Source organism: Cydia pomonella, chromosome 7, assembly GCF_033807575.1.
Source record: "Cydia pomonella isolate Wapato2018A chromosome 7, ilCydPomo1, whole genome shotgun sequence".
NCBI lineage: Eukaryota > Metazoa > Arthropoda > Insecta > Lepidoptera > Tortricidae > Cydia > Cydia pomonella.
In genome coordinates, this window is record NC_084709.1 from 7,335,033 (window position 1) to 7,362,044 (window position 27,012).

Here is a 27,012-nt window from a genome sequence, read left to right on the forward strand (position 1 = left end):
AACACACTAACACACACTTAAATAAATAAATAAATATTTATAGGACATTATTACACAAATTGACTAAGTCCCACAGTAAGCTCAATAAGGCTTGTGTTGAGGGTACTTAGACAACGATATATATAAGTATCTTATCACCACATACGTTAGGATCTATATAGCCCCAGGTTCCTATGCGCATAAAAAAAACCTATTTCAAAAACATCCAATCTGCTTCACTGCGTTTTCAAACAAAGCGCTTGTTTGCAACTAAACTCTAAATGAGAATACGTCTCTGAAATAGGACTGCAAAAATAACATTGCAGCCATTGAGTGGTCGGGAAACTGGGAACTGGGCTTGACGAGAGTTCGGATTTATTTAGTTTGCTACTGACTATTGGAAAAAGTACAGTCGACGTAATAAAGTGTATATTTCGCATTATTACGATAGCTTGCAAAATTTTAATCTCTTGATCATTTATACAGCGTGTATTTTTGATATAACCTCAAACATAAACTAGACGTAGGTTTTAGTGTTATAAAACAATTCTGAAAGATTTTTTTTAGTTTAGACTTCCCTACCAATGCATAATTAATTTTTGTAAATTTTTCGTGCGGTTTTGGTTTTGGTAATTTTGTACATCATGATCACTTGTGGCAGTTGTGACGTCGCGTCATTAATGAGACGTTTTGAGTTAAAACAAAGTAGTGATACATTGCTTGCTGAATTATTTTGTATGAAAAAATAAAAGCCGTCCATTTTTTATAAAACCTATGGAAGTGTATTAATTACAGCCAAATATATATATGATTATGTGGTCGTATCAAAAATACGCGCTGTATAGCTAGCTTACATAATTAATTAATTATTTTATTATAATTTAATATTTGGGTCAAGACTCTCTTCGTTGTCTTGTTTTTTGTCCCCAGAAAAATGACGGAGTGTAGCTTTTTGTATGAGATTAAATGTAGTTTTTCATTTTCCTCACGATAACTGTAATAATATATAGCTCTGCTGTCTGTCCACCTGTCCGTCTGTCAACAGGCTGTATCTCATAAACCGTGATAGCTAGACTATTGAAATTTTTTACAGATGATCTATTTCTGTTGTCGCTATAACAACAAATACTAAAAAGTACGGAACCGTCGATGGGCGAGTCCGACTCGCACTTGTCCGGTTTTTATTTATTTGATAAAATACAGAAATATAAGCGTGACAGAGTACTCCAAGTTATATAATAATAAGAGTTATAAAATGTATCTAACATTTTTTTTTGTCATAAGCACTGAAATCACAAAGAAATGTCTTCTAAAACTTTCGACGCAAATGTTCCACTTTTTACCACAACTGCGTGCAAAGTGAATCGGGTTAATAGGGAAGAATAGCTTTTTGAATGTAACGAAATAACGGTAATTTTTCTATGAAATTTCACTTCGAGAGAAAAGGGTTCCACTAACCTAACCCAAACCTAAAGCTTAACAAATCACTTAGATTTTGACGTCGATCGTTTCAGCATAATATACTCTAGGTTATTAAGTTTCGCTTTTTTGGATTTTTTTTTTGTTTTACCAATTTTGAAAAAAAGGAAAGTCTGTAAACCTAGTTTTTTATTGTGTCAATAATATACTAAAAAATCATGGAGAATCGAAAATATAGAAGTGGTAAAACGTTTTCTCTTTTTGTATAGACGATCACGTGGTAGATATACTTCCCTCTCAAACCGCGCGGTTGTTTTAGCGATACTGCGCGTGCGTCAACGGAATGTAGGAAAAATTACAATGCGCTTACCGCTGCCTTTACCGCGTAAAACAATATAGTGTCATTAGATTATCTGATGTAAAATGGGTGCGCGATAAACGCATCACGTTTAACGCTGCGTTGCTCGCAAAACAACCGTGTGGTTTAAATATTTATGTATGAGATATTCCTTATGTCTGACCGATTTCGATAATTAGTGTAAAGATATACATATAGATTTATAAGAACATTAACTAATACTGACGGAGTATTCATCTCCGCGCCCGTCTATGATGGCAGGAAATTCTATTGTGCCTAATAGAACTTTTCACTAGCGTAAACATGTAAACAACTTACATTTACTTAAAAATAGCTTTTGTCATTAATATTGGTTGTGAATAAAAGTTTTAATATTTTTTAAAAATGAACATGATACTTTTTTGACCGTTTAACGAACTACTGATAAATATAAAGCTATCCAAATACAATCGGATGTGTTTTCCTTTTCAATTCACTCGTCAGTCTTTCATACAATTTTAACTCACTCTAACATTTAACACCCATTGTGGAAGTATAATATGAGTTAACAATTTGCACGTGAATGAACCCTTTTGTTTTATTTGTGAAGGCCTGGTTTTTTTTTTGCGTATAGTTGCTGGGATAGTGGTTCTTTATGTATGCTGAGAGCATTCATCTCCGCGCCACCCGTGCGTGATGGCGGGAAATTCTATTGTGCCTAATAGAACTTTCCACTAGCGTAAACATGTAAACAACTTACATTGACTTAAAAACGGCTGGTGGGAGCGTGAGCGCTAAACATTAGTTGAACAAGCATTATATATGCAATAAAGGCCATGGCGGGATAAGGGAACATCTCGTGTCTTAAAAAAAATTGTTATTTACGATAGAAGTGCAGAAAATAGGAAATTCGCAGTTACTCGTGTCGATTTAAAACACTCTCTTGACTCTCTTCGGTCGTATTTTAATTTATCACCACTCGTTGCGAATTTCCTATTTTCTGCACTTCTATCGTAAATAACAATTTTTTTTAAGACACGAGATGTTCCCTTATCCCGCCATGGCCTTTATTGCATATATGAGTTGTGAATTACCTATTTGCACGTGTATCGTACAACGTTTTACAATACACATGGATCTTAAAAAAAATTGATAAAGTTTCGACATACGCAAGGAAAGTGCTCATTCCTGTAGGCGTGCAGGAAAGTAGCTCCATAATGTACTGTAAAATATTTTTTTCATTAATATATTATTTTCATGAATATTTTATATCAGTCCGTTTCAATGGAACAAATTCTTTCGTGCTTATCACGTGTGATACTCTTAATTGAGACCTGCAATATGTCATTATAAACAGGTTAACACTCCATATAAAAAAATAAAAATACATGTGTCAATATTTTTAAAACATTTTTTTATAATTTCTAAAACAGATACACCTCAAATTTTTTGACTAATAATATCCCTTATAATAAGCTATAAGATATATTTCATTTAAGCGTTTAACAATGGTGCATCAGGATGAAATTATTAAAAAAAGTTGGTAAGTCCCCTTGATGTAATTAAAGTGTAATTAAATCCATCATATTAAACCTTCTTGCATATGTGTATCAATACTGGCCTGGTGCATAATACTGTTTCTGAAACCATAATTTGTGGCTGGGGCCAATACTGAAATTTAGTACAGCACTCACTAAAGACGTGGCACATTATCAGTAAAAAAAATCAGGCCGAAAAGCTATTAAGGCACGAGATGTTCCCTTACCCTGCCTCGGCCTTTTAATCCTAATCAGGCTCCCACTACCTTATCTCTTATTTTTAGTTTATTTAATGGTAAACCGTATTTCATCTACATTTATTTATCGTTAGCATGTTATTCAGCTAAACTAAGTTTAGTCTTGGTTTTATCCCATGCAACTTGTTATATTTGTATACTTAAACTACGTGATTGGGAGTTTTCAGAACAAAATGTATAATTACATACTTTGTTTTAAAAAGCTAACAACTTTTGGGTTATTTAAACTCAGAATCATAATTACTATCTTTTTTAACTGTTAATAGAGAGACGTTCAGTTGAAATGAACCTATCAAAAACTATGGTAATGACAAATGGAAAGGAGCGAACCATAATGGTTGGAAATGAACCATTGTCTTATGCAAAACAATACATATACTTAGGAAAACAGATAAGTTTTAATAAGATGAACAACGAGTTAGAAATTGAACGGAGAGCACAACAGACCTGGAATAAATACTGGCAGCTAAAAGAAGTATTTAAGAGTAGCATGCCTGTCAGCTTGAAGACTAAAGCCATAAACACATGCCTACTACCTTGTCTGACATACGGCTGTCAGACTTGGAAGTTTACTCAAAAAGCTATGGAAAAAATAAGGACTTGTCAACGCGGAATGGAATGTAGTATGCTAATCATCAAGAAGATAGAAAAATCAACCATACCAAAATAAGACAGCACACAAAGAGCATGGATGCTCTTAGCTATGCCAAGAAACTTAAATGGAGGTGGGCGGGTAATGTAGTATGTACCCAAGACAGGCGCTGGACAGCAAGGGTAACGGTCATGGAAGGGTCCTATAGGAAAAAGAGGGAAAGGAAGACCCACTTACAGGTGGCAATATGAGATCACCAATATTGCCGGGCCAAATTGGATACAAGTGGCCAAGGATCGAGATACATGGAGGGCTTTGGAGGATGCCTTCACCTGTGGAAGCGGGGTTCTTAAATAATTTAAATTTTTGAAATATATCAATACAAGACATAAATCTTATTTTATTTTATTAATAAAGAGAGAAAAAGTTTCCCCAGTTTATATAAATTTTGAGTGTAACTTTTGTTCGGTCCATACAAAAGGTATTTAAAAATGCGTAACAAAACTGACACATTTTCTTCCTTTTTAAACAACCCAATAGATTTTTTGCATAACAAATATTTAAATGGTACAATGTTTCTGAAAATGCCCGAATAGGTATACATACCTATAAATTTTTTATACAGTCCATCAGAGATATAAAAATCGTTTTTATTTTAAGTCTTTAGTTAAATACTAACTCATTCGGCAGTCAATCTTCTTAAATACAAACTTGATTACTTGATTCTCAAAGGGACTTTAAGTTAATATTTAACTTGCATCTCTGACGAAATAAATTAACAAGCTGATGCGATTTTCTTGATAAAATCTAAACGCAAATCTCAAATCATCTCTAGTTCAAAGTTATTCGGGTCATGTTTTCTATAAATTATTTAGTAAATATAATAAGGTGTTTCACAAATAATGAGGATGATTTTTTGAAACGAAATATTTATAAATATTCCTGCTTAAGCATCAATCATAGAAAAGAAAAGGTAGCATAGCCATTTTACTGTATTCTCGATGTCACAAGCTATAATAAATTGTAGTCGAATTACACCTAAGGTCTCGCAGCTATTTGGTAAAAGCAATTATTTTCTTTAGTAACTGTGGAGCTTGCAAAAGCGTTCAGTAAAGTATCTTTATTTTTTTTATTATATTTTCTGCTACTGCCGACAATGCGAGAAATGTTGTCGTTAATTAAACATAACTTGTATACGCAGGTGAAGCAAAAACAGCGGACAAAAAAAATGTATCTAACATTTTTATGAAAATTATTCTAGGGCGGGACAGGTTTCACACCCAGACAAGGGAAATGAAGTGAGAGCAAAATGTGAATAAGTGTGCATAGAAAAGCGCCTATACCCATGAAAAAAAAATATTCCAAAAAACTGGGAAACATTACTGTGGATACTAAAAATCATATTACCTTGAGAGATTTGAGAAATTAGTGCACTTAAATAGTCTACAATTAGTCCAGATGCGGCGTTAGGCGTGGGCGACGTGGGCCACCGCCTACGGCCTCGCGGTCCGAGGCCTCTCGCCTCAAATAAGTAGGTACATATATCTCGGACACAACGTAAAACAGATGGGATTGAAATCAGATTACTGGTAATTGGCACCTGAACATTTTTAGCCATGTACCGGATCGGTCCTGTAACACGAGGAAATTATTAAAACATAAAACTTTTAAAATGATCAAGTCTTCCAATTACACTTCTTTTTTTTCATATAAATATTATTCACACTGGCGCTATACTTAACAGGAGGTATTCACTACAATAGTATCTAAATCCAGCTAAGTAGATACTTATATTATGTGATAAGTAAGGTTTGCAAACCTACCATAGGACTGTTTATGATATAATGTATATATTCATATTAGAATATTATAAACAAACAACCAGGCGCAGTGCGATGTGAACGTGATTAGCCGATGACGCCGCCAGTTGTCCCCGGGGCGACAATCCAATTTGCCAACTTGTACGCTATTGCGCCATCTAGCGATTGTGCCAGTAACTTCAATTTACTTTTGTAATGACTGTTGCGGACCAATTTATTCTATTTTAATTGTTAATGTTTCAAATAATCCGGATTGTTTTAAGCACACAAATCAATGTTTTTAAAGCAAAAATCAGTCGGTAGTTATATTGAAACATATATATATATATATATATATATATTATATACTTATATAATAATAATAATATTGTAAAACAACTAAACTAATGCATTACGCGTAATGTGTGTCACTGTAATGATTATCACGGACACTGTATTAATTAATAATCATTAATAATAGTTAAAAACTAATCGACTTCATAAAACAGTAGGTATGCTATTTTATGATCTTTATCAGCAGTACTTCATCAACACGATGCAAGTACTACTTATCCCTGTGGGATCTCTTCTAGTGTTCTTTCCCATAATTTTATCATAAATTCCAATATTTGACCACATCCCAATTTATTTGGCCTGTTGTCTGCGTCTACATTTAATCAATTGTTTCTTTTCTTGTACCTTTTTACCGAGGTTTGCCAATAGATAGTATTCTATCTGTCCCAATGAGCGGTTACTTATAACACTAGGTATACTTAGTAATAATCTAACTTTTTACTTATGTGTCTACAATAATGTATTACAACTTGACGTAGAACTGTTATTTAGCTAGTCCCTATATAAAATATCCAGAATATCAGCAGAATAAAAACTGATTAGATAAAGGTGAGTCCGATGAAAGATATAAAAATTGGGCAGTATACCTAATATATACCTACGAGTATCTAACTTATTTAACCTTCTTCAACTGAAGAATTGAATACGAAAATTGAAACTCGTTTCAATACGATACACAGTTATTTATTTATAATGAACGGCCCGGCGGCCATCGGCGCGCAATTTGGGAGATGGCGTCGTTGACACGGGTAGACATTTCGGAAATGTTTTAGAAAAAATGTTGGGAATATATGGCTCACGTGACAAGTAAAATACTTTATTGGGACTATAAATTTACTATTGTTCGTGAATATCCCATTTTTGAATAAGCTTACCGACACATACGAGATTTAAGCATTATGAAATACCTATACTATTTATTTACATAATAATATGTAAGTAATATCAGGTTCAAGTAAATAATAAATAAATAAATATTATAGGACATTTATACACAGATTGCCTAAGTCCCATGGTAAGCGAAAGAATGCATGTGTTGTGGGTACTCAGACTACGATATATGTAATATACAAATACTGAAATACATAGGAAACTCCCATGACTCAGGAACAAATACCTGTGCTCATCACACCAATTAGTGCCCGGGATTCGAACCCAGGACCATCGCATCGGCTTCATAGGCAGGGTCACTCGCACTAGGCCAGACCGGTCGTCAAAGATCGTTGATAGTCGTTGTAGATAGTACTATTGTTGCAGTAATTATGTACGTATTGACCTTCATCATATTATTAGCTAGGGAACAGAGACGACGGAATAAAAAAAAACGTAAAAGCCGGTGATGTACCAGCGAAGGTGCAATTAAGTCGTCCAATTTCTGTGCACACTCTAAAGTGTTTTTGAAAGTAAACATATTAGCAAAATGTATCTAGAAAATAATGGTAGAGAAGTTAAAATTAACAAAGTACAAACTGGCTATGTTTATTCTTGATTTGGTGGATTTTTATCAGCCATATTTTATTTAGTTCTACCTGTCCCGTATTCTCTTAATTATCTACAAGTTAAAAACACATACTATATATGTTCTAAAAGACTACTTCTTACATGTATTTCCCGGTTGAAGTGTCTAACACTTAACAACGAGGTATATTTCACTATATTTCAGCAACAAGATATAAAAACTAATTTTAACAAATAGTTATGTTCACACAGGAAACCAATTGAACCCTCATCCCATTGATTCACTCGGGTATAGTCTCGATTGAATCATGCGTCGTATTATGCCGCACGCGCACCTCCCAAAGCCGCAATCCCCGCGGGCGACCCGCGAATGTCAGGGTTGCAGATTAGTCATTTTAAAGGCAGATACTTCACTTGATTCGGCATTTGATGGATGCGGTTATAAGAGTGATAGAGGAACCTTAGACCGCGGGATCCAAGATATATTTACACTGTCATCAACCAGCGACAATAAGAATAGGTGTGTATGGAGCCGGCGTTACTGATCACTATGATGTATTTAGTTCACTTTAAAACTGAGCCAAAAGATTTTTACCATACACAAGAGATCTCGGTAGTTAAAAAAATATTTAAACAAATCAGTGATTTCGTGCGATATTCTGGTAAATTATGACTGTTCAGAAACAGTGATAAGTATGTACCTCTATATAGGTGGTAGTTTTTATTCCACTAATTTATTTCTTACAAGCAATATAACATTAAAAATAACTAGATTTATGTACATAATATATCGAGTCGAGATCAAAATGACTGTGCTCGTCGCGAATCTAATCAAACAGCTATGGGAAAATTTGAAAATATGGGTCTGCAGCGACTTTGCCGAAATAATAATTCGAGAACTTGTCTTAAAGGTGAATTATCTGCTTCGACGTTAGGTAATCTGTAAACGTGTGACGAGTCTTCGCGTAATTGTATCACCAGTAATATGATAACTGGTAGTTCTGCCACGTAAATACGATCAAAGTACGCCCTATAAGTATATTGCTCCTGGTTAAAGATATATTGCTTGACTGATTATAATGCAGTAAAAGGAGGAACGAGAATTTATGGTTCACTGATACTCGTTTTGTTACTCGCATGATATGTTTAATTTTATTAACTTAATTACGAAATGGTAATTGTAGTTGCTTCTGTTAACACAACTTAACAATTTAATAATTATCAGTACGGTACGAGTACATGTGATGATGTGAAAAAACTATAAATACAACCTTATTATTGTCACTTTTCACATGTTAATGAATTCAGCTCGTTTAAATTTATCTCTTTCCATTACATACGATAAAGGGCATGTTAAGGAACGAATATTCAATACCAATATTATCTTATTTTAACGTTAAAATACCAGCGAAAGCGATATAGAGCCACTGACCAGCAATAGATACCTTTTGCCCAATGCCTGCCCAGTGTGCTCAATTAAGAACAATTATTTTATTACGGTTCCTGCCCAGGAACCCCAAAACGGAACTAAAGTCCAAACACGGAATATTGGACGGAAATAGGACATGATTTATCTTTAAAAATGCTTGGGCAGGTCGAGGCTATGGCTTATTCCAAAACCGTACGAGTACAGTCAGCATCAAAAGTAGCGGATGAAACAACGCACCAAAAGTATATGATATTCCGAATAAATTTTCTAAATAATGAAATGGCAAACAAGTTGAAACAAATCTCTAAAATTCGCGTTCAACAGTATATATTTTACAGTCTAAATTGTTCTACATAGAGAACTATCACTTTTTGTTAAGCTGTTACAGAATGGTAGATACTTTAGTTTGATCCGCTACTTTTGATGCTGACTGTACATCATCATACCAAACCTTCAAGAAAAGAGTGTACTCTCATCATAAAGATCGGCAACGCACTTACAATGTCTCTGGTGTTGCGGGTGTCCATGAGCGACGGTAATCACTTACCATCAGGTGATTCGTCTGCTAGGTTGAAAAAAAAAAACAAATCACGTGGCGCTGAGAGTGTTAAAGCAAATGGGCGGGCCGTTTGCTTTAAAAAGTATTGTCAACACGTATTGACATTGAAGTAAAATTGGTATGGTATCAATGGTTTTACATTTCTGAATATGCCTCTGAACCTGCGCTATTTATTGTTCAGAAATTATTTGCTTCCGCGAGCCATATTTCTCATTATTAACTGGCACATTTAATATCCACAGAGGTCTGCCAATAAGTATCATTTAAATGGCATTCTAAAGCGCTACGAGGCAAAGTTACCTATTAAATAAGGCTGCTCAGTTAAAAAGACCAATATAGGCTAAATTGTGAACTCGTTTAAGTAGAATTTTCTCAACGAGACGTGGATTAATTCTTCCCTCTGAGGGATTTTCTTTCGGTTTAAAGAGCACTCATCCTTGAATAGGTATCGAGGGGCTCCGGGTTGGCTTAAGTGCTCAATACTTAATTTAGATACTCAAAGCTAATGCGACAATGGCTCACCTAATATCCGCCTTAAGATAAACGTGATTAACTCTAATCAGACAAAGTAACTAAATCAGAGACGCTTTCCATATAAATTTTCGTACATTACCCCGTCCATGTTGCCGGTTGTCAATGTCATTGAGCGAACTTGACAGGCGCAACAGGCGGGTAAATGTACTAAAAGCTATACTATACGGAAAACGTCCCTTTTTAGTATATAATACATTTTCTTGAAGATGTTTACCCACAAGTTGAAACAAATTTGGTAGAGTAATGACCCTACAGGCATTATCCATTAGTAACCGACCGCAAGACAGAGCTCGCTCGCGTCGAGCCCGCCCTTTAAACTCCAACTTTGCTTTTAAGGATAGATTTATTTAATCTTTCATTATATTACCGACCTTTTCGTACTATTACACTGCTAAACTAAATCAATTCTGTCAGTTTCTAAGGTTGCGACCCAATTACAAAACTACATTAAAACGAAGGTTAGCTTTTATCCATTTTGTATCAAACTTTCCACTTTGTTTCTAATTTTCTATGCCCTATAGGATATGAGTTTGAAAATTTTCCAGTCAATGTCACGTTTAATTTAATTTAGCAAATTCCAATGAAAATGGAAAACATTTGCAAACAGCCTACAATTATTACCTATTCAGGTGGTAACAGGTGACCAGAGAACTAGTAATAAGGTTACCTCTTTAATGTATTGCGTGGTAGTGAGTGGATGAGAAAATTTCAATATTAGCTTTCAATAAACGGAGGCAAGCAACCTAAGTCTAAGACTTCTTCCTTTATTTAGACCCATTTGTAAGCTTACGTAAGTATAATCAGCACTCAGCAGTAGAATGAAATTAATAACGTGAATGATCAAAGTAAAGATGCAATGATAAAATTTGCTGGATGTTCATTACATACCTGGGTGTTCCTGCCGGTGAGTAAGGTTGCTAGAGCTCAATGAGGGTGCGGAGTCGCAGGCGTACATAGGCTGTGGAGACTGCTTGCCATCAGGCGGGCCGTATGAATGTTTGCCACCGACGTAGTATTAAAAAAAACTGATTTATTTTGTCAAAGTGACTGGTCGACGGAGTTACTGAAAACGTAAAATAATTATCCAAGTTACTTCCTTTGCTGACTGAACCCTTATTTATGAAGTATGACTTAATTTAAACTCTTTCATTTTGTGGAAATCTTTAAGCCGAATAACCGAGACGTTGAATGGTGACAGCTTGCCGCGTAATGGGTTTCCTCCAATAAAGTAGGAGTTAATAAAAAGAGCAGCCGTGCAAAGTATGGGACGGACAATAGTGGCCGACGAAAGCCTTAGACTGTAAAACGTAACAGATTGTTATTGGTTTCGCGTTGCTGCCCACAATGGAATGTAATGGAAAATAAATTGTTGGCTTCATTGTGAGCTGCGCCACCAAATAATAATTCCCGTTTATTGTTTTTCGCGCCATTGGAAATATCGGAAGATGCGTTTTCCGTTAACGATTGTACGTTTGAGTGCACTTGGGAGATTTTATTGCTTCAATTACGACAATTAATTTATTGCTGCTTCGAAATAATTAGCATTATTTATTACACAAGGGATGCCTGAATGAATAGGCACGGAAATAACGAGGCAGACAAATGCAATACTTAATTTCATACATTATTCATGATATTATATTTGTTTGAGCATCTACATATATAACTACTCATTTTCAGTCAAAAATTGGATATATTAGCCATTTTTGTGCTCAAAATAAAATGTTCACGTGCAAATGTCAGGCTTAATGCCAAGAGCTAGATATTTTAAACTGCAAACATAACTATTTGTTAAAGCAGCGGTAGAGTAGAAGGATTGCGGGTGGGGTTGCGGACGAATCGAACGTACCTGTACCGGTCCGGTCGGGTCATATCGTGGCGCGGCATTAAGCGTGCATAACTAGCGCCAGCGATAGCTAGTGTAGATACACGAATTAAATTAAAATGACAGAATTCACCAATATAATAAGTAATAAAGTGAATCTCAAATTTTATTTATCCGTACAATCATTTTCGACCGTGAAAACCATAAAACAAAGTTGTAAAATTGACTAAAATATATAAACAAAAGAAGAACGAATAGTAACATAATATTATAAGTAATGCTAATGACACTCAAATAAAAGGACGGCGTGTCGGAAATGGTGTCGATTCGAAAGGAATAAAAACATTATGGTAGGTAAGTAATAAGTAATAATAAAGTCTTGGCTACAGGCAACTCGTTTCTATGTATGTTATATGGGTGTGAAATCGGCAGCCTTTAAGGTTCTCTATATTTGTCCTTCATTTGATTCGTATCTACTGAATGCGACACTGCATATTTTACAATAAGGAAGATACAATGCTGATGTATGTGAGAAATATGCAGTAGTTCACTTATTATATATATTTTATTTTTTTTGTGTATTTAATAGGTAGTTTATTATATTTTTCAGTTGTTTGCAAGTTGTTGATTTAAATTAAATTCTCTTACTTTCTTCTTGCGCCATTTTTAAATTTCTGTTTAGCCCTATGGTTGACTGGTAGAGAATGCTTTTAGGTATTAAGTCCGCCATTTGTACATTATTTGTATTTTGTGCAATAAAGTTTAAATAAATAATTAAATATATTTTTACAAAAATATGTTTTTATTCAGGGACCATTATAAATCTGCAACGCAGACTCCGTCAGGTCAACACAAACTCACGATTAGCTACAATAATTGTAGGTATTCACAGTAATTGTAGCACCTACGTGAAACGGAACGATTCCTGAAACACCAATCAGCGTTTAGTGACAGTGGTGACGTCATCTGATGATTACAAGTAGACTATAAGTAGACAACTAATTTGAAGATAAGTGGCGCCCCTACGCCAAATATTTTTTAGGGTAATAAAACTATTCTTTCATAGTTGAATTAATACAAAAAGAAAAATAGTTTTTTAATACAGTTGCTCAAAAAGTGCTACTTTACATAGCTGTTTAGCGTGCGGGAAGTTGGTTTTCGCGAACTAGTGCTTTTTACTACTCCAATTTTTTAAATTTATACTTGTTCTAATTCATGACTACTTATTGATGTGTGTTAATGTTAGTTTCCTTTAAAACTCGTAATGAACATAAATACCTACTGTTAATGTAAGAATAATAAAAATATACATATTTCATATTTGTTTACTTACCTCTTCATCATTAACACGTTTACTTTTTAATATTGAATATTGAAAAACCGTTCTTAATAAGTTGTCTGAATGGAACGGAATAGCTGACGCTTGTCGAAGAAGAGGCGTTTTTTCTTACTGCAAGCATGTTTAAGCTTCCAAAGGTAACAATCGACATTGTTTTATACAATTTAAATATATTCGATACACAAATAATCGTATATAACGATACTGAGGTAATAATAGTACAATATTTTATATTTACAATTGTTTCTGTTTTATAGAACATGCATAAAAAAATACTTGGTTTTTTCGCAACTGTGTTAAAAAACGTCGTTCGATACACGTGTGGAAATGTCATTCTCACTCGTCCCACCTAGCCTCGACTCGACTTCGCGGCGTCCGACAAAATCGAACCACATCCACGAATTGCCCTTTCCCGGCCTCTGCAATAATCTACTAATAAAATGTATGTTAGTAGAAAGTATAATTTTATTACAATTGGAATATAAACACTCACTCACTTCCGTTCGCAGCTCAAGTAGCTCCCTATTCGCTTACGTCGTAACTCTCACGTTTTGTCCCTTCTATATTCCATTCTTTTTAACCCCGCGACTCCCCGCTATCTCAAGAACCATTTCAGCTACCTCCGTTCTGTTAGGTGCTCCCAGAACTTGCTTCTTTCTGTACCATCATCCTCTTCTAAATTTTATAATAATTCTTTCACGTTTCAAGCTATCCGACTATGGAATTCTCTGTCTATAGACTTAAGGCGCGCTCAATGTCCTAATTCTTTCAAGAGACTCATTAAACTTCACTTTTTATCTGCTCCATAATACTTTTATCTGCTTCCTTTTCCATACTTATAGCTGGCATTTATTATATATATAATATGTATTTTAATATATGTATTTATATATCTTTTATTTATATTTGTATATGACATATTATTTTCTTCTTCTTCTTTCTCGCGTTGTCCCGGCATTTTTCCACGGCTCATGGGAGCCTGGGGTCCGCTTGACAACTAATCCCAAGATTTGGCGTAGACACTAGTTTTTACGAAAGCGACTGCCATGTGACCTTTCAACCCAGAGGGTAAACTAGGCCTTGTTAGGATTAGTCCGGTTTCCTCGCGATGTTTTGATATATTGTTTTGTTTTGTGTTTATTCTGTGCTAGACTTCTTTTATTGCATCTGGCACACCTACTGACATAATATAATATATTTTTTAATTCCGCTACCTATAGGTTGTCTGGAAGAGATTGCTTTTTAGCGATAAGACCGCCTGTTGTTTACCTCTTCTTTATATGTTGTATTATTTGTACTGTTTCTGTATTGAGGTGTGCAATAAAGAGTATTTGTATTGTAAAGACATCCAGTGAGTGAAAATAGGGCTGTCCATCCTCTCAGCGATCACCTTCAGCCCTTCAGGTGAGTGTTGGTACTGCACCGTACGCGCTCGCTCAGGCGCCACCCGCTTGTTTACCAAACTCAGCAAATTCTTTATTTTGAATTTAAATTACATTTTATGATAACTCTGGTACCCGATCGAAACTTACAAAAACTCAGGTGTGTTTACGTAATCCTTATGGATTATTTTCATACTTTGATATTATAACTTAATTCCGCAATAAAACAGCGCCTACCCGATTCAGGCGGGGTACCCACCTTAGGCTTCTCACCCCAACGTTTGAATTGACCTCTTTATTTGCCTAACAAAAAAGATATATTATTAATTCTTAGTGTGCCTGTTAAATATTTGATCATACTTTTCCTATTCAAATTGATTTATTTTCGTGATATTTATTGTTGGTTTTCATGAACGCCGCGTGATTGGTAGGATTGATTAAGTACCTATAGATTGTCATCAGGTACCTTTATTTTCATGAAAAATTGGAAGCTATTTCAAACTTTCATTTAGAAATCAAAATATTGTAATTTTTCTAAATTCCATAATTTAGATATCAAAGTGTACGTTTCAAATGGCCTCCCGGACGCTTTAAATAAGGTTATGTAAGAGGGCCATTCAATGGTGTATGTGAAGATCCCAATCCGCATTGGGCTGGCGTGGAGACTATAGCCTGAGTCCTCTCGCGCATGACAGGCCTGTGCCCAGCAGTGGGTAGTATATAGGCTGAATTATTACTATTATATGTGTGTGTGGGCACGGCTAGATAGTCCCAAGTAATTTAAAAAGACTACCATATTATTGTTGGCGTTCTTCGTATAAAGTGAATAAAATCGCTCGTCATTTGCACTAAGCTGAGTAATCCATTGCTCTCGACAATCTAACTCCTCAATAAATGATTTTCTCCGAGGATAATAGCGGCATTTCTACTGTTTATTGTGGACTCAATCCCCAGCTATGATTGATTAAAGCTTAGGAACTCTTCCAAGGGGAAATTACTGGGTTATTTTTGTAAGCGCAAGAAATACACACATGTATTGAGCGACGATTTAGGGGAGTGTTTGGGTTTTCTATTGACTACAGGTCAATAACAAGAGCTGTTACGTAATTTCCATTACATTTTTGTGTAACCACTTAAAGTAAAAGAAAGTACCTTTCTAATGAAAGGAAACTTCCGCAAGTAGAACTTAGGTGTAAATTTTATGTGGATCGGGACCCATATCATTCAAATCTTCACATACATACTAATTTATTGAATGACTAAAACAAAACCTTACAAAATTATCTAGTTTATATGTACATAAGATATCCGCAACTCTGTGTGTGTGTGTGTGTGTGTGTGCGTGTGTGCGTGTTTGCGTGTGTGCGTGTGTGCGTGTGTACGTGTGTGCGTGTGTGCGTGTGTGCGCGCGTGTGTGTGTGTGTGCGTGTGTGTGTGTGTTAAATAGAATAACCGTCACGACACCTACCTGGTTCAAATGTCCCTATTACACTGGCAGCGTTACTGCGCTGAATGGTCAATGAGATCTATTGGACCTGTTACACACCGGACTGAGGGTCGCACCCCCTGTCCCTCAGCTGCCGATCCAAATCCCTCAGAAATTCCTTGGCCTCCACAGCCCAAGGTCCCGCAGTCACTGATGATGATGATGAAGCCAATATTATGTTACGAGTAAAAGAGAGCTAATTGAATTTGGATAAAGATATGTATTTAATAAATTCCCTTAATTTATTAAATACATACCTTTATTTTCTAGAAAGTAAAGTTAAGAGGAGTAGTAAAAATGAACTTCTAAAGAGAAAAATTAAATTCTTTAATAATTCCAACATCGTTTAATTTCTAATCTGTATTTATTTAAATTTACATAGATCTGTTAAATTATTATTTACACATTTTAATTCATCCATTCATTAATATAAACTATATGTACCTACGTATTTATTCTAAATCAACATAGACAAATTAGATCAAACTTAATAACTATACATAATAAAACTAAATGAGGAATATCGCAGCAAATTATGTGTCAGTATATAATTTCATGGAAATAACATTTTCTCCGAATATTTACCCAATATTTTGAGCATTTCATAAGTTAAATAGCTTGAAATGGAAAGTATCCAGAAAAAGGTGTGATGCAGGTGCTGAAGTTGTAAAATGTCTTAGTGGCGGAACCAGATTTACATTCGTGTGTCTTGTTAAAGCGCTCACACCATTTTACATGTAAATAACTTCTATTTTATGATACCCAGATGTTTTATTTCTTGCATTACATTCTCGATCTTGAAAGAATAAAGCGCTATATGTAAAACACCCCCGCTTTTAGACGGCTTCTTGTAATATAAAGTCAAGTACATAATATTATTTATCAATCACAGACTTAATGTGTGTTATACCATTCAACGAGCAATTCTTGTACATATATATATATATATATATTGGGATCTGGGAAACAGCTTTAACGATTGCAATGAAATTTGCTGTATAGGGGTTTCCGGGGGCGAAAAGACGATCTAGCTAGGTCATATCTCTGGGAAAACGAGCATTTTTGAGTTTTTATATGTTTTCCCAGCAAAGCTCAGTCTCCTACATATTCTAATTTTATTCGAGAGCGCCATTTGAAATTGGTTCTCAACAGATCTCTATGTTGCCAGTCTAGTGGCCGAGAATATGTTGAGCAAACTCAGCAAGGTTGTTATTTTATATATTAGAGATTCGTGTTGATGTGTCTCATATTTAATGTGTTTTACTACCTATTTATATATGACCGTCTTAGCAAACCCGACAACCTTGTTCGGCAAAAAAGTATGACAAAGCACAATAATGCTCAACTCTTCGCTGGCCTACTGTTAAGTCACTTAACAGTCATTGTGTGATAATGTTATTATTTATTGCGTAGATTTCACTAAATTATGTCAAATCTTAGCATTGTTAAACTAAATTCCCTTTTGCTTTGGCCAGAAATACTTAATAGAGTCCACTTAATCCATCAGTCTTCGCAACCATTGTTCCAAAAATTTAAGATGGGTATTACGAAAACAAAGGGTGGCTTAGAACAGCCAACAGAAACTGAGGCAAGTCAGTTCACTTAAAATGAACCTTTTTACAACTGTCTCTAAAATCTATTTACACAATTTTATTATTTAGACGAGACGTCTATTCATAATAGACTTCTTAGACACTTTGCACCAATTCTAATTAATACAATCCTTTGAGAACTGTGATTCATAATACCAACATACCGACATTGCCGACTACTTCACCGAACCTTGCCATCACCAAACTAGTATAAGTCGGAGCATTCGTGAGGTTTTCAGCACAAGGCGAAGGGCAATATGTGTCGGTTGTTTATAAGGATTATTTCTAATTATGTTTTTTTTTGACAGTTGTGCCTTATTGACAACCGTGCCCTTTTGGTTGAATACGGTACATGCACGCAACCTGGAAGTCGAATTATATTAGTAGCGAACTTATTACGTCACGGTCGAGTACAAACTGTTTTGTGATGCGCGTGTTTTTTTATGCGATGCGTCTGACGAGCATTATTGACTCTAAATAGGTACTGAAAACCATAGAAAATCCATTAAATTGTTTTATGATGAACCAGTTAAATATTCAATTTTGAATTCGGTGATTATTGCAAAGCGTGAAAAATAGTACCGTTTAGAATTGGCGTAGAAAAGAAATTCTGAATGTGTTTTCAGGTTTTCAGTGGGTTGCATAATTTTATTTAAAACGACTCACCAAGTACTAAAAATACTCAATCCTAATCAATAGTGTACAAAATAAATGAATTTGTTTAGCTGTCGAACAAAGTAAAAACATCCTGTATTCCAATGCAGTAAAAAAAAATAGATGCGTTTATCGCATAAAACAACCGCGCGATTTCAGTCGCTGAAAGATCTGTTAGACCTTTCGTAAAAACATAACCATTATATTTATCACATTGTATCAACTATTAAATGTTTGAGATGCATAGTTTTCTATTCACTTAATAAAACCCTCTCCACCTATATTAACTAAATATTTATTATATACTTTGGCCATTGTGACCTATGACTAAGATTAAATACTTATTTTAAAGATCTGTTCGATATAAAACAAACTTGTATTCTTAACGGAAGATAAATTCATGCTTTTGGATATGTTTAATGAGTTTGTACAAAATGAGAATCACAATTAGTATGGAGACCTTAGAATTGAATTTGTACTAAAATGAACGTGAAGATGACTACCGCATGTTGTACAGCAGCAGCGCGAACGCAGCTGGTATCCGCCATGAGCTGAAGATATTTGACTCTGAAACAAAAGTATGTTATAAATCGCTATTTTTTTTAATATTCACTGGCTCACTAAGTAAAAATACTATGTATATATTTTTTATTATTTATGCGTAAATTTTCCCATTACCCATTGCACCCTATACCCAGTGCCACATTAAATTTTATTTTTGGGCAGCAGTATTCAATATAAAAATACTGCCAACGTTCAGTTAAAAATAGTGCTCTTAATGATAATTGTTTTACGTCTCATGTTTACAATATTTGCATCTAGTGTGCGATTACAAATACAAATTATCATATATTATCACATATAAAACTTTCATTCGGTATTACAAAATTAAGCATTCACACTCTAAATAACCTACTGACCCGCATGCAGTCCAGCAGCCTTCAGAAAACATCCAATTTACGAACTACGTAAAAAATATCACCCACATTTCGAGGCACTGCCGAATCGAGTCGAGTGGATAAAGTAATCGAAATCTTGCAATAAGACGGATCGACTTGTGGAAAATCGTTCATCAACATATTTCTAAGAGAAAATACTTCAGATTTTTAACAAGATTACAAAAACAACCCCAGCGCTAAGTGGTTTCCATTTTAATTTAACAGAGTGGAGCTCGTCTGGAACTGGTCTTAGAAAAATTCTACGTGTTTCGTTTAAACTAACTTGGACGTGTTTTCTGTTTCATTGTTTAAAACAACGAAATTGTAACTGTATTACAACAGTTTCATTCAAAGTTGTTTAACTTAGTTTTTAAGTACACATTACGGAAAACTAGGCCTTAAAATATTAAATGAAAAAATATACAGTCTAGAGCGCTTGTTCAAACGCGCCTACCAATAACATAAACATTGTGAAAATTAAAGAAAAATACGTTCGTAGCGCTTACTTTTACGAGATCATATCTGTATTCTTCGATGCTGTGTTGTATTCATATTAAAGGTGCTTTGGAACTAGGTAATTATAACTTTTAACTGCAGTCATTCTTAATAGTTATAGGTACTATAAAACAAAATATATACCTAAATAGGTACGTTTAAAGAAGACTCCTAAAGTAATCTTGCTCTTATGTTAAACGTTTTCATGTTAAACAAGTTTTATGTGACACATTTAATAACTCCCCTACAAATAATTAATAATAATATAATTTTACAAGGAATGAAGTTTCCATTTTGGTCATTTTTTACCATACACAAATATGAAAAGTTCTCGAAATTATTTAATGTGGCTTCACAATACTGGAATACTTACGACGATAAATCAGTAGTAGTAGTTTCTTTTTTGTGATGTGCTTGCTTAATGTATGATTTGCTTTGTAATATAACTTACTTTCGGCCCCATTTCGTACTCCTAGCACGGAGGCCACCTCCGGCTGCTCCATGTCGAAAATGAGCTCCGCGCGCGCCGCATACAAGTTGTATATGCTGGCGATGCATGTCAGGCGCAGGCTGCCGCGCTCGAACGCCTCGTTACGCACCACGAAAGATACTTCTCCCACTGAGACCAGCCGGTTGTCCGGCCCCGTTCTTTCGAATACCGGCTTAGGACTCTCCTTGAATATAAAGAAAACTATGGTAAGAATCACTTTGGGTAAACATTACGAGTAAGTAGTATGGTACGAGTAAGTAGTAGGTATAACTTCGTCTTTTAATTTTACGAGTATTTTAGTTTGTACCCGCGACTTCGTCTACGTGGAATGATGATGATTATGATTGATAAACACTATCCTCTATCCTTGGGCCTCAAACTATATTCATAATAAATTTCATCCTAATCGATTCAGTGGTTTAAACGTGAAAAGGTAACAGACAGACCGTAATTAAAATATTAAGTAGACATTAGAAGAAAAGTTCAGTAAAGGTATTCAATTCATAGAAGATATTTTAAATAACACTACAAAATGGATGCTATTATAGGTCTGTAATCTTCGGTAAGTAGGTATTTACTGTGTTCAGGCTACCAGAAAAGGAATAAAAACATTTAAAAAAAGAAGTACCTTGAGAAAAAAGGTGTTTCATATTAACAAGTCAATATGTACAATATGTACTAAATAAACTACGTATAAAGGTTTCTAACAGCAGTATGCGGGTCGGATAGATTTCAGAATCGCTCAGATAAAAGTCACCCACGGTATAGCAACGATAAGTGGTGAGCATTTCCAACAAATTTGTTTCAGTCCGGATTTTAACCTTTAAAACTCCACTGATCTTTCCTTTCTACAATATTTGTTTTGAAGGCGGAAACTTAATCTGTCACATTCTAATTACAAACCTTTGGAGGTCGCCGGATCTCCTCCTTATGCAGGTTAATGTAAGACTCATCCAAATACTGGATGTTGCCCTCGTCGTGGAATATGTTGAAGTTTTCATCTTCCGCCTGCTCCGTCGTCGTCGTCTCCGGCTTCGGCAGCAAATCCCATTTGAACCACTCCGGTAACTCGTGTACTAGGGAGTCCAAGTCAATCTGAAACAAAACTACCTAGGTTAGATCTTTTAATTTGTTATTACAGATAGCTCCATTTGAAAAACATACAGAATTCTATCACATTTTCGAATTCCAAAGTATCGGGTAGGTACAATATTTATTACGAATCAACGCCGTCCTTCCGAAAAATCGTTGGCAACGTTTTTTTTATCAATAAAGTTTGCTACTGTTGCTAGGCTCGAGTCGGACTAGCAAGAATAATAATTTATACTTGTATATTTATAATTTTAAACTTTTCAGTTATTAAACGTTGCGCATGTACTTGTAGTGGCAGGTACAATTTAATGAAAACGATGTGAGCCACGTCTGGCACGATTAGTAGAATGAAGAACGTTTGAAGGAACGTTTTAGAGCTTAATCAAAGTACGATATTGATAATAATTCCTTTTTATGTGGAAAAGGAAATATGTGATTAAGTAGATAATGGGCATAATACGAATTATTATTTCGTAACTTTACTTATTTGGAAACTTTCCGCGATATGATTTCAATTTCCATGAATTTCGACCTATGTGTCGAAACTATTGACTATTGATTATGATATACAGCGGCAGTAGCATGGTCGCATTTTTGTCACCATGCCTGTCACGTTCTAATAAGTAGGTATTTAAGTGCGAAAGTGAGGCAGGCGATAAAAATTAAACCACCGCTGAATTCTTCCTTATTATTCAACATTAAAATAATATAAACTTTTAGATTCAAGTAATTTCTATTAAATTGAAATGGCCACCAGTATTCAATATGAATAAAATAAATACGGTCAAGCACGTTGATTTCTGATTATCTATTTACTGTTTATAAAACGCCGATATTGGGAAAACTAAGGTAAAATTATAAACACTAATTAGAAATATGGTATAAGCAGGCCGGAGAGTGATCTCAGATAGATAAAGGGTCCGTAAAGCTTATCTAGTTTAGACAGAGCTGCTTTGTGATTAATGGACTGCCCACGCAGCGAGCAAAAACAACAGCGACGTCAAAGTGGAGTAACTGGCATTGTTCGCTCGGACCCGTGTCCGCTGCCACTTTAACAAGCTTTTAATGCGAATCGCATTTCAGCCGCAGCTTTGAAATACGTTTTCGAATCGACAGAATCAGACCCAGGCAGCAGATATCTATAAAAAGTGCAGATTGAATAAACAAAGGCTGTATTAAGGTACCTAAATTTATCTTATAAATACCGGGTGTTTCCTGTAACACGAGCAAATAATTAAACCATATATTCTACTCCTAAAACTGTATAATTTTTGATTAACAACTTTTAAAAATTATGAAATATTAGATTTTATCTTTTTCATACAAATTTAATATTATTTTCAATGTACGCTGACATCAGTATGTTTGACGTTGCTTGTCACGCTTTAAACGTAACAAAATTCGCAATACATTGCGTTTTTGAATCAACTTCAATATGTAATAAAAATTAAAACATAAGTTATTTTTAAAAGTTTCTAAACAAATGTTGGTCAGTTTGAGGAGTACAGCCCACAGTTTAATTTATTGCTCCTGTTACAGGAAACACCCGATATACTAATTTCAACTGATAACGTGAATTACAAGACTTATGTATGTGTTTGTTGCAATAAATGCCTTAGTATAGTCGTAATAATATATTCGTAACTTATTTTAAATGTATTTATTTCCTTATAGTATTAAATTTTGTAGATTATGTCCCTGTCAAACAATGTATTCTCTCAATAACTAAACTGCGGGCTTGCAACTGTAATCCGAAGCAATCCGAAGTATTATTAACTTAGTGAACATGACAAAGTAAACAGAGGGAGTCGATAATGCTAAACAGTAATTCGATAACGAGTATATTAAATATTGACTAAAAGAGAATGAAACCGACTTATGTCTAGTGATGTGCTTTGGCCAGGAACATTTCTTAATTTTGCACGTCCTTTCTTCACAATCTCTATTTTAGATTTCACGGGCCTATAAATCCCGGTCTTTTGATAACCTTGCGTGGATTCTGGGTGGGATATAGATAAAAATGATGTTCAACACGTAGACGCCGTTTGGAGAGCTTTAATGTCATGTAGAATGCCTGTCGGAAGCCGTTCACAGGTATAACAACAGACGTCCATAAACCGGTCTCAGCAGGCATTGGGACTATTGTAGAAAAAGCGAAAAGTATACTGATCTATGGATTGAAGTTTGGGTGGACTATGACACTGGATTACTGCAAAGATATCCGGACACCTGCAATAACAATGTTTTCACTAAGTTATCGAGGCCGTGCCGCCCACTATACTCTGTATCTTTAGGTATTTTAATATAAGTAAACAAATAATTTGTAAATTTTCGGGTAGTTATAACATTAATTGGTTAACCAACCAAATAAAAAACTACCTGGATCTTTCACGGAATGACCTGACTTTAACCTACATTATTTGATCATGTAATGTTTTCGTCTACCCTCAAATCGCTTTAGGAGCCATATAAGGGTAGATTATGTTAACTTTTATTTAAATACTTAAAGATACAGAATATAGATAGATCCCTGAAACTGTCGTCGTGAAGACGACCAGGACCAGGACCAGGTGTGCGCCACTTCCTACTTAGTGCCTGATAATAGCCACTGTGCCAACTCACACCTTATGCATGTTTCACTTCCACCCCTGGAGCATATAGCACCAGCGACTCCTCTCTGGACGGCCAATGAAGGCAAGCCAGATTTGACAGCCCTGCTGGTTCCCTTGGGGTTCACTCCGACCGACCAAGATGTACCGGAGACGGAGACCCTGACCGACTCTCGGAAGTACTCGAGTCCGTGGGGTCGTTACCTCCCAACAGCTCGCAATCTTATTGTTAATGTAGGCGAAATAATGGATTAAAATAAGAATGTTCCGGAACAGGAAAATGTTACGCGCCAAATAAGCATTAAATCCAAGAATCCTGGAAACAAACAGTTTTCCGGAATCATTCCTGGATATAGAAACATTGTTCTGTCCAGCACTACCAAAGGCGCGCAGGCTGCAAGATTACAACGGCCGTTGTTGTAACCTCGATCAGGTTAATATTCAATATCGTTTCATATTGGTTTAAATAGGTATATTGGTATTGGCAATTCTTTCCTTGAGGCGAACTATTATTTCGTACCTGTAGGTCGACGCCATAGCGTTTATAAGGGAGGTAGAATATAGAATTAGTAGGGAGAAGACCTTCGATGCTCACGCGGGTTCGTACCTGGGCTATAACCGCGAAAATCAAAGTTCGTCAATTGCGGGCATTTATCTTTGTCACTCTAATTACGTCTTAGTGAGTTTAAAAGAGAAAGATCGCCGCAATTTGCGAATTTCGGTTTTCGCGGTAGGCCTCCTGGTGCAAAGGAACGAACCCGCGCCCAATGGTCACCTTTGCCCATGGTACAACTCGTGGAGGCATTTATTAATGAAATATTTTATTTATCATTGTTTTTTATTAGATATACGTATTTAAGTTTATTTTCTATGTTTGTAGTTATGTACCTACTATTAATTTTACTTCCATTGGCGTAAATACACTTTTTAAATAAATTTGTATTGATTGCTAATACTTCTGGAAGAATATCAACAAAAAAAGATACAATGCCACTATAAAATATTGAAAAAAGTGGCTGTGACATAATCGGACAGACAGACGGACATGACGAATCTATAAGGGTTCCGTTTTTTGCCATTTGGCTACGGAACCCTAAAAACAAAATAAAGTTTAAACGTGAAAAGGTAACAGACAGACCGCAATTACAATATTAAGTAGACATTAGAAGAAAAGTTTAGTAAAGGTATTCAATTCATAGAAGATATTTTAAATAACACTACAAAATGGATGCTAATATAGGTCTGTAATCTTCGGTAAGTATTCACCGTGTTCAGGGTACCAGAAAACGAACAAAAACATTAAAAAAAGAAGTACCTTGAGAGAAAAGGTGTTTCATATTTAAATAAAGTTGAGTCTCCCGATAAAATAAATATCCATGTTATGGCCACACTTATGATTAAAGGATGATTCCCGTTCGACCGACCTGGGCCCGGGTTGGGGCATCCGACACTTCGTTTCCTATGACGGGTAATCGGTGAACACGTGATGTTTTTTATAGAAAACGAAGTGTCGAGCGCCCCGGCCCAGCCCCGGGCCGCTCTGACGTGAGTCATCCTTTATATAAAATAAGTAATCACAATTTTATAAGAATATTACCTAATTATTCGATAAGCTATTAACGGTAAAAAGTAGACGGAAACAGATATATAGGTACTCTACGAAAATGTCTCTAATAATTCTTCTTAAGTACTTGTATTGTTGTTTTATACGCGACAACATCTGCGTGTTTAGGTAGAATTTTAAACACAATTACAGTTTCTAAAACTAAGAACTCTGCTTAGTGACACATTTTACTAAGTAGTTTCCATTTCAGCGTACTCAGCTCAAAGCTTGTGCAGGTCGTTAAAGCACCGTACTTCGGAACTCACGCTATCTTCGCAGTCTTTACGAATATTCACTTCACTAAAACGGTTTCTAGTCATTAAACATTACTTATGACGGCGTAACGATCAAGCTCAAGTCCTGGACATTTAAAATAAAATAATAAGATATTTTGTTACGTGGTAAGCAAAAATATTATAGGGTCTTGTCCCTAGGCTTTATGTTGTGAGTACTCAGACAACGATATATAGTATAATATACAAATATGTAAATACTTACTTAGAAAACATCTATGACTCAGGAACAAATATCTGTGTTCATCACACAAATAAATGCCCTTACCGAGATTCGAACTCAGGACCATCGGCTTCATAGGCAGGGTCCACTAGGCCAGACCGGTTGTCAAAAAAAAATGTATTTAATGTGAACATAAAACATATCTGGGGTGCAGCTGCGGTAGTACAAGAAACGCACTAGAAACAGTAGGTAATCAATCTCGGCTATCCTGTAATACGGCCTTCGGCCTCCCAAAGAAGCCTAATGCATTCGGAGGCTTTGGGCCTTTGGCCTATGTAAGGACCTTGAACATCACCGCCGAACATAACCGTAGGTTTGCATCCGAGCTCTGTCCCCCTGCAGGTCGGGTTAGGAACTCACACGAAAGCTCGCCCTCTACCCTTTCGACACCCTCTTCCGTGCCTGGTACAATTGCCACGATGCCATGCTGGACGCCGGATATTTTTTGGACAAGTCAAAACGCCGCCAAGGATTATGTAATACCAATAAAACTAAAAACAGAAAATTATAAAACGATTTTGTAAATATCGAATTCCGGGCAGCCATGTTGCGAACAAACTGTCACGGTCGTATACAAAAAGGTGACAAACAACTTACATTATTCACTCCCATGATCACAAATCGTAAACTACATTCAAGATAAAAAGTAGCGGAAAGAAGAAATCTCCTCAATTCTTAGGAAACTATTTTACTATAAAGGTCGTGGAGGCGTGTCGGCTACTGCTGGACAGATTGC

General features: G+C 35.4%; 1 protein-coding gene across 2 annotated transcripts in view; it reads right to left on the reverse strand.

Moving 5' to 3' along the window:
- Nucleotides 1–16,621: 16,621 nt before the first annotated feature.
- The window catches only part of LOC133519723 (uncharacterized), a 93,353-nt gene continuing 82,962 nt past the window's right edge, over nt 16,622–27,012 (reverse strand). For both annotated transcript variants that reach the window (XM_061853785.1, XM_061853784.1), the window contains 3 exons: nt 21,360–21,551; nt 20,418–20,640; nt 16,622–19,100 (listed from right to left, as the gene is read on the reverse strand). In XM_061853785.1, the coding sequence (XP_061709769.1) occupies nt 19,033–19,100; nt 20,418–20,640; nt 21,360–21,551 (483 nt within the window). In that variant the 3' untranslated portion in view covers nt 16,622–19,032. The remainder of the gene's footprint in view (nt 19,101–20,417; nt 20,641–21,359; nt 21,552–27,012) is intronic.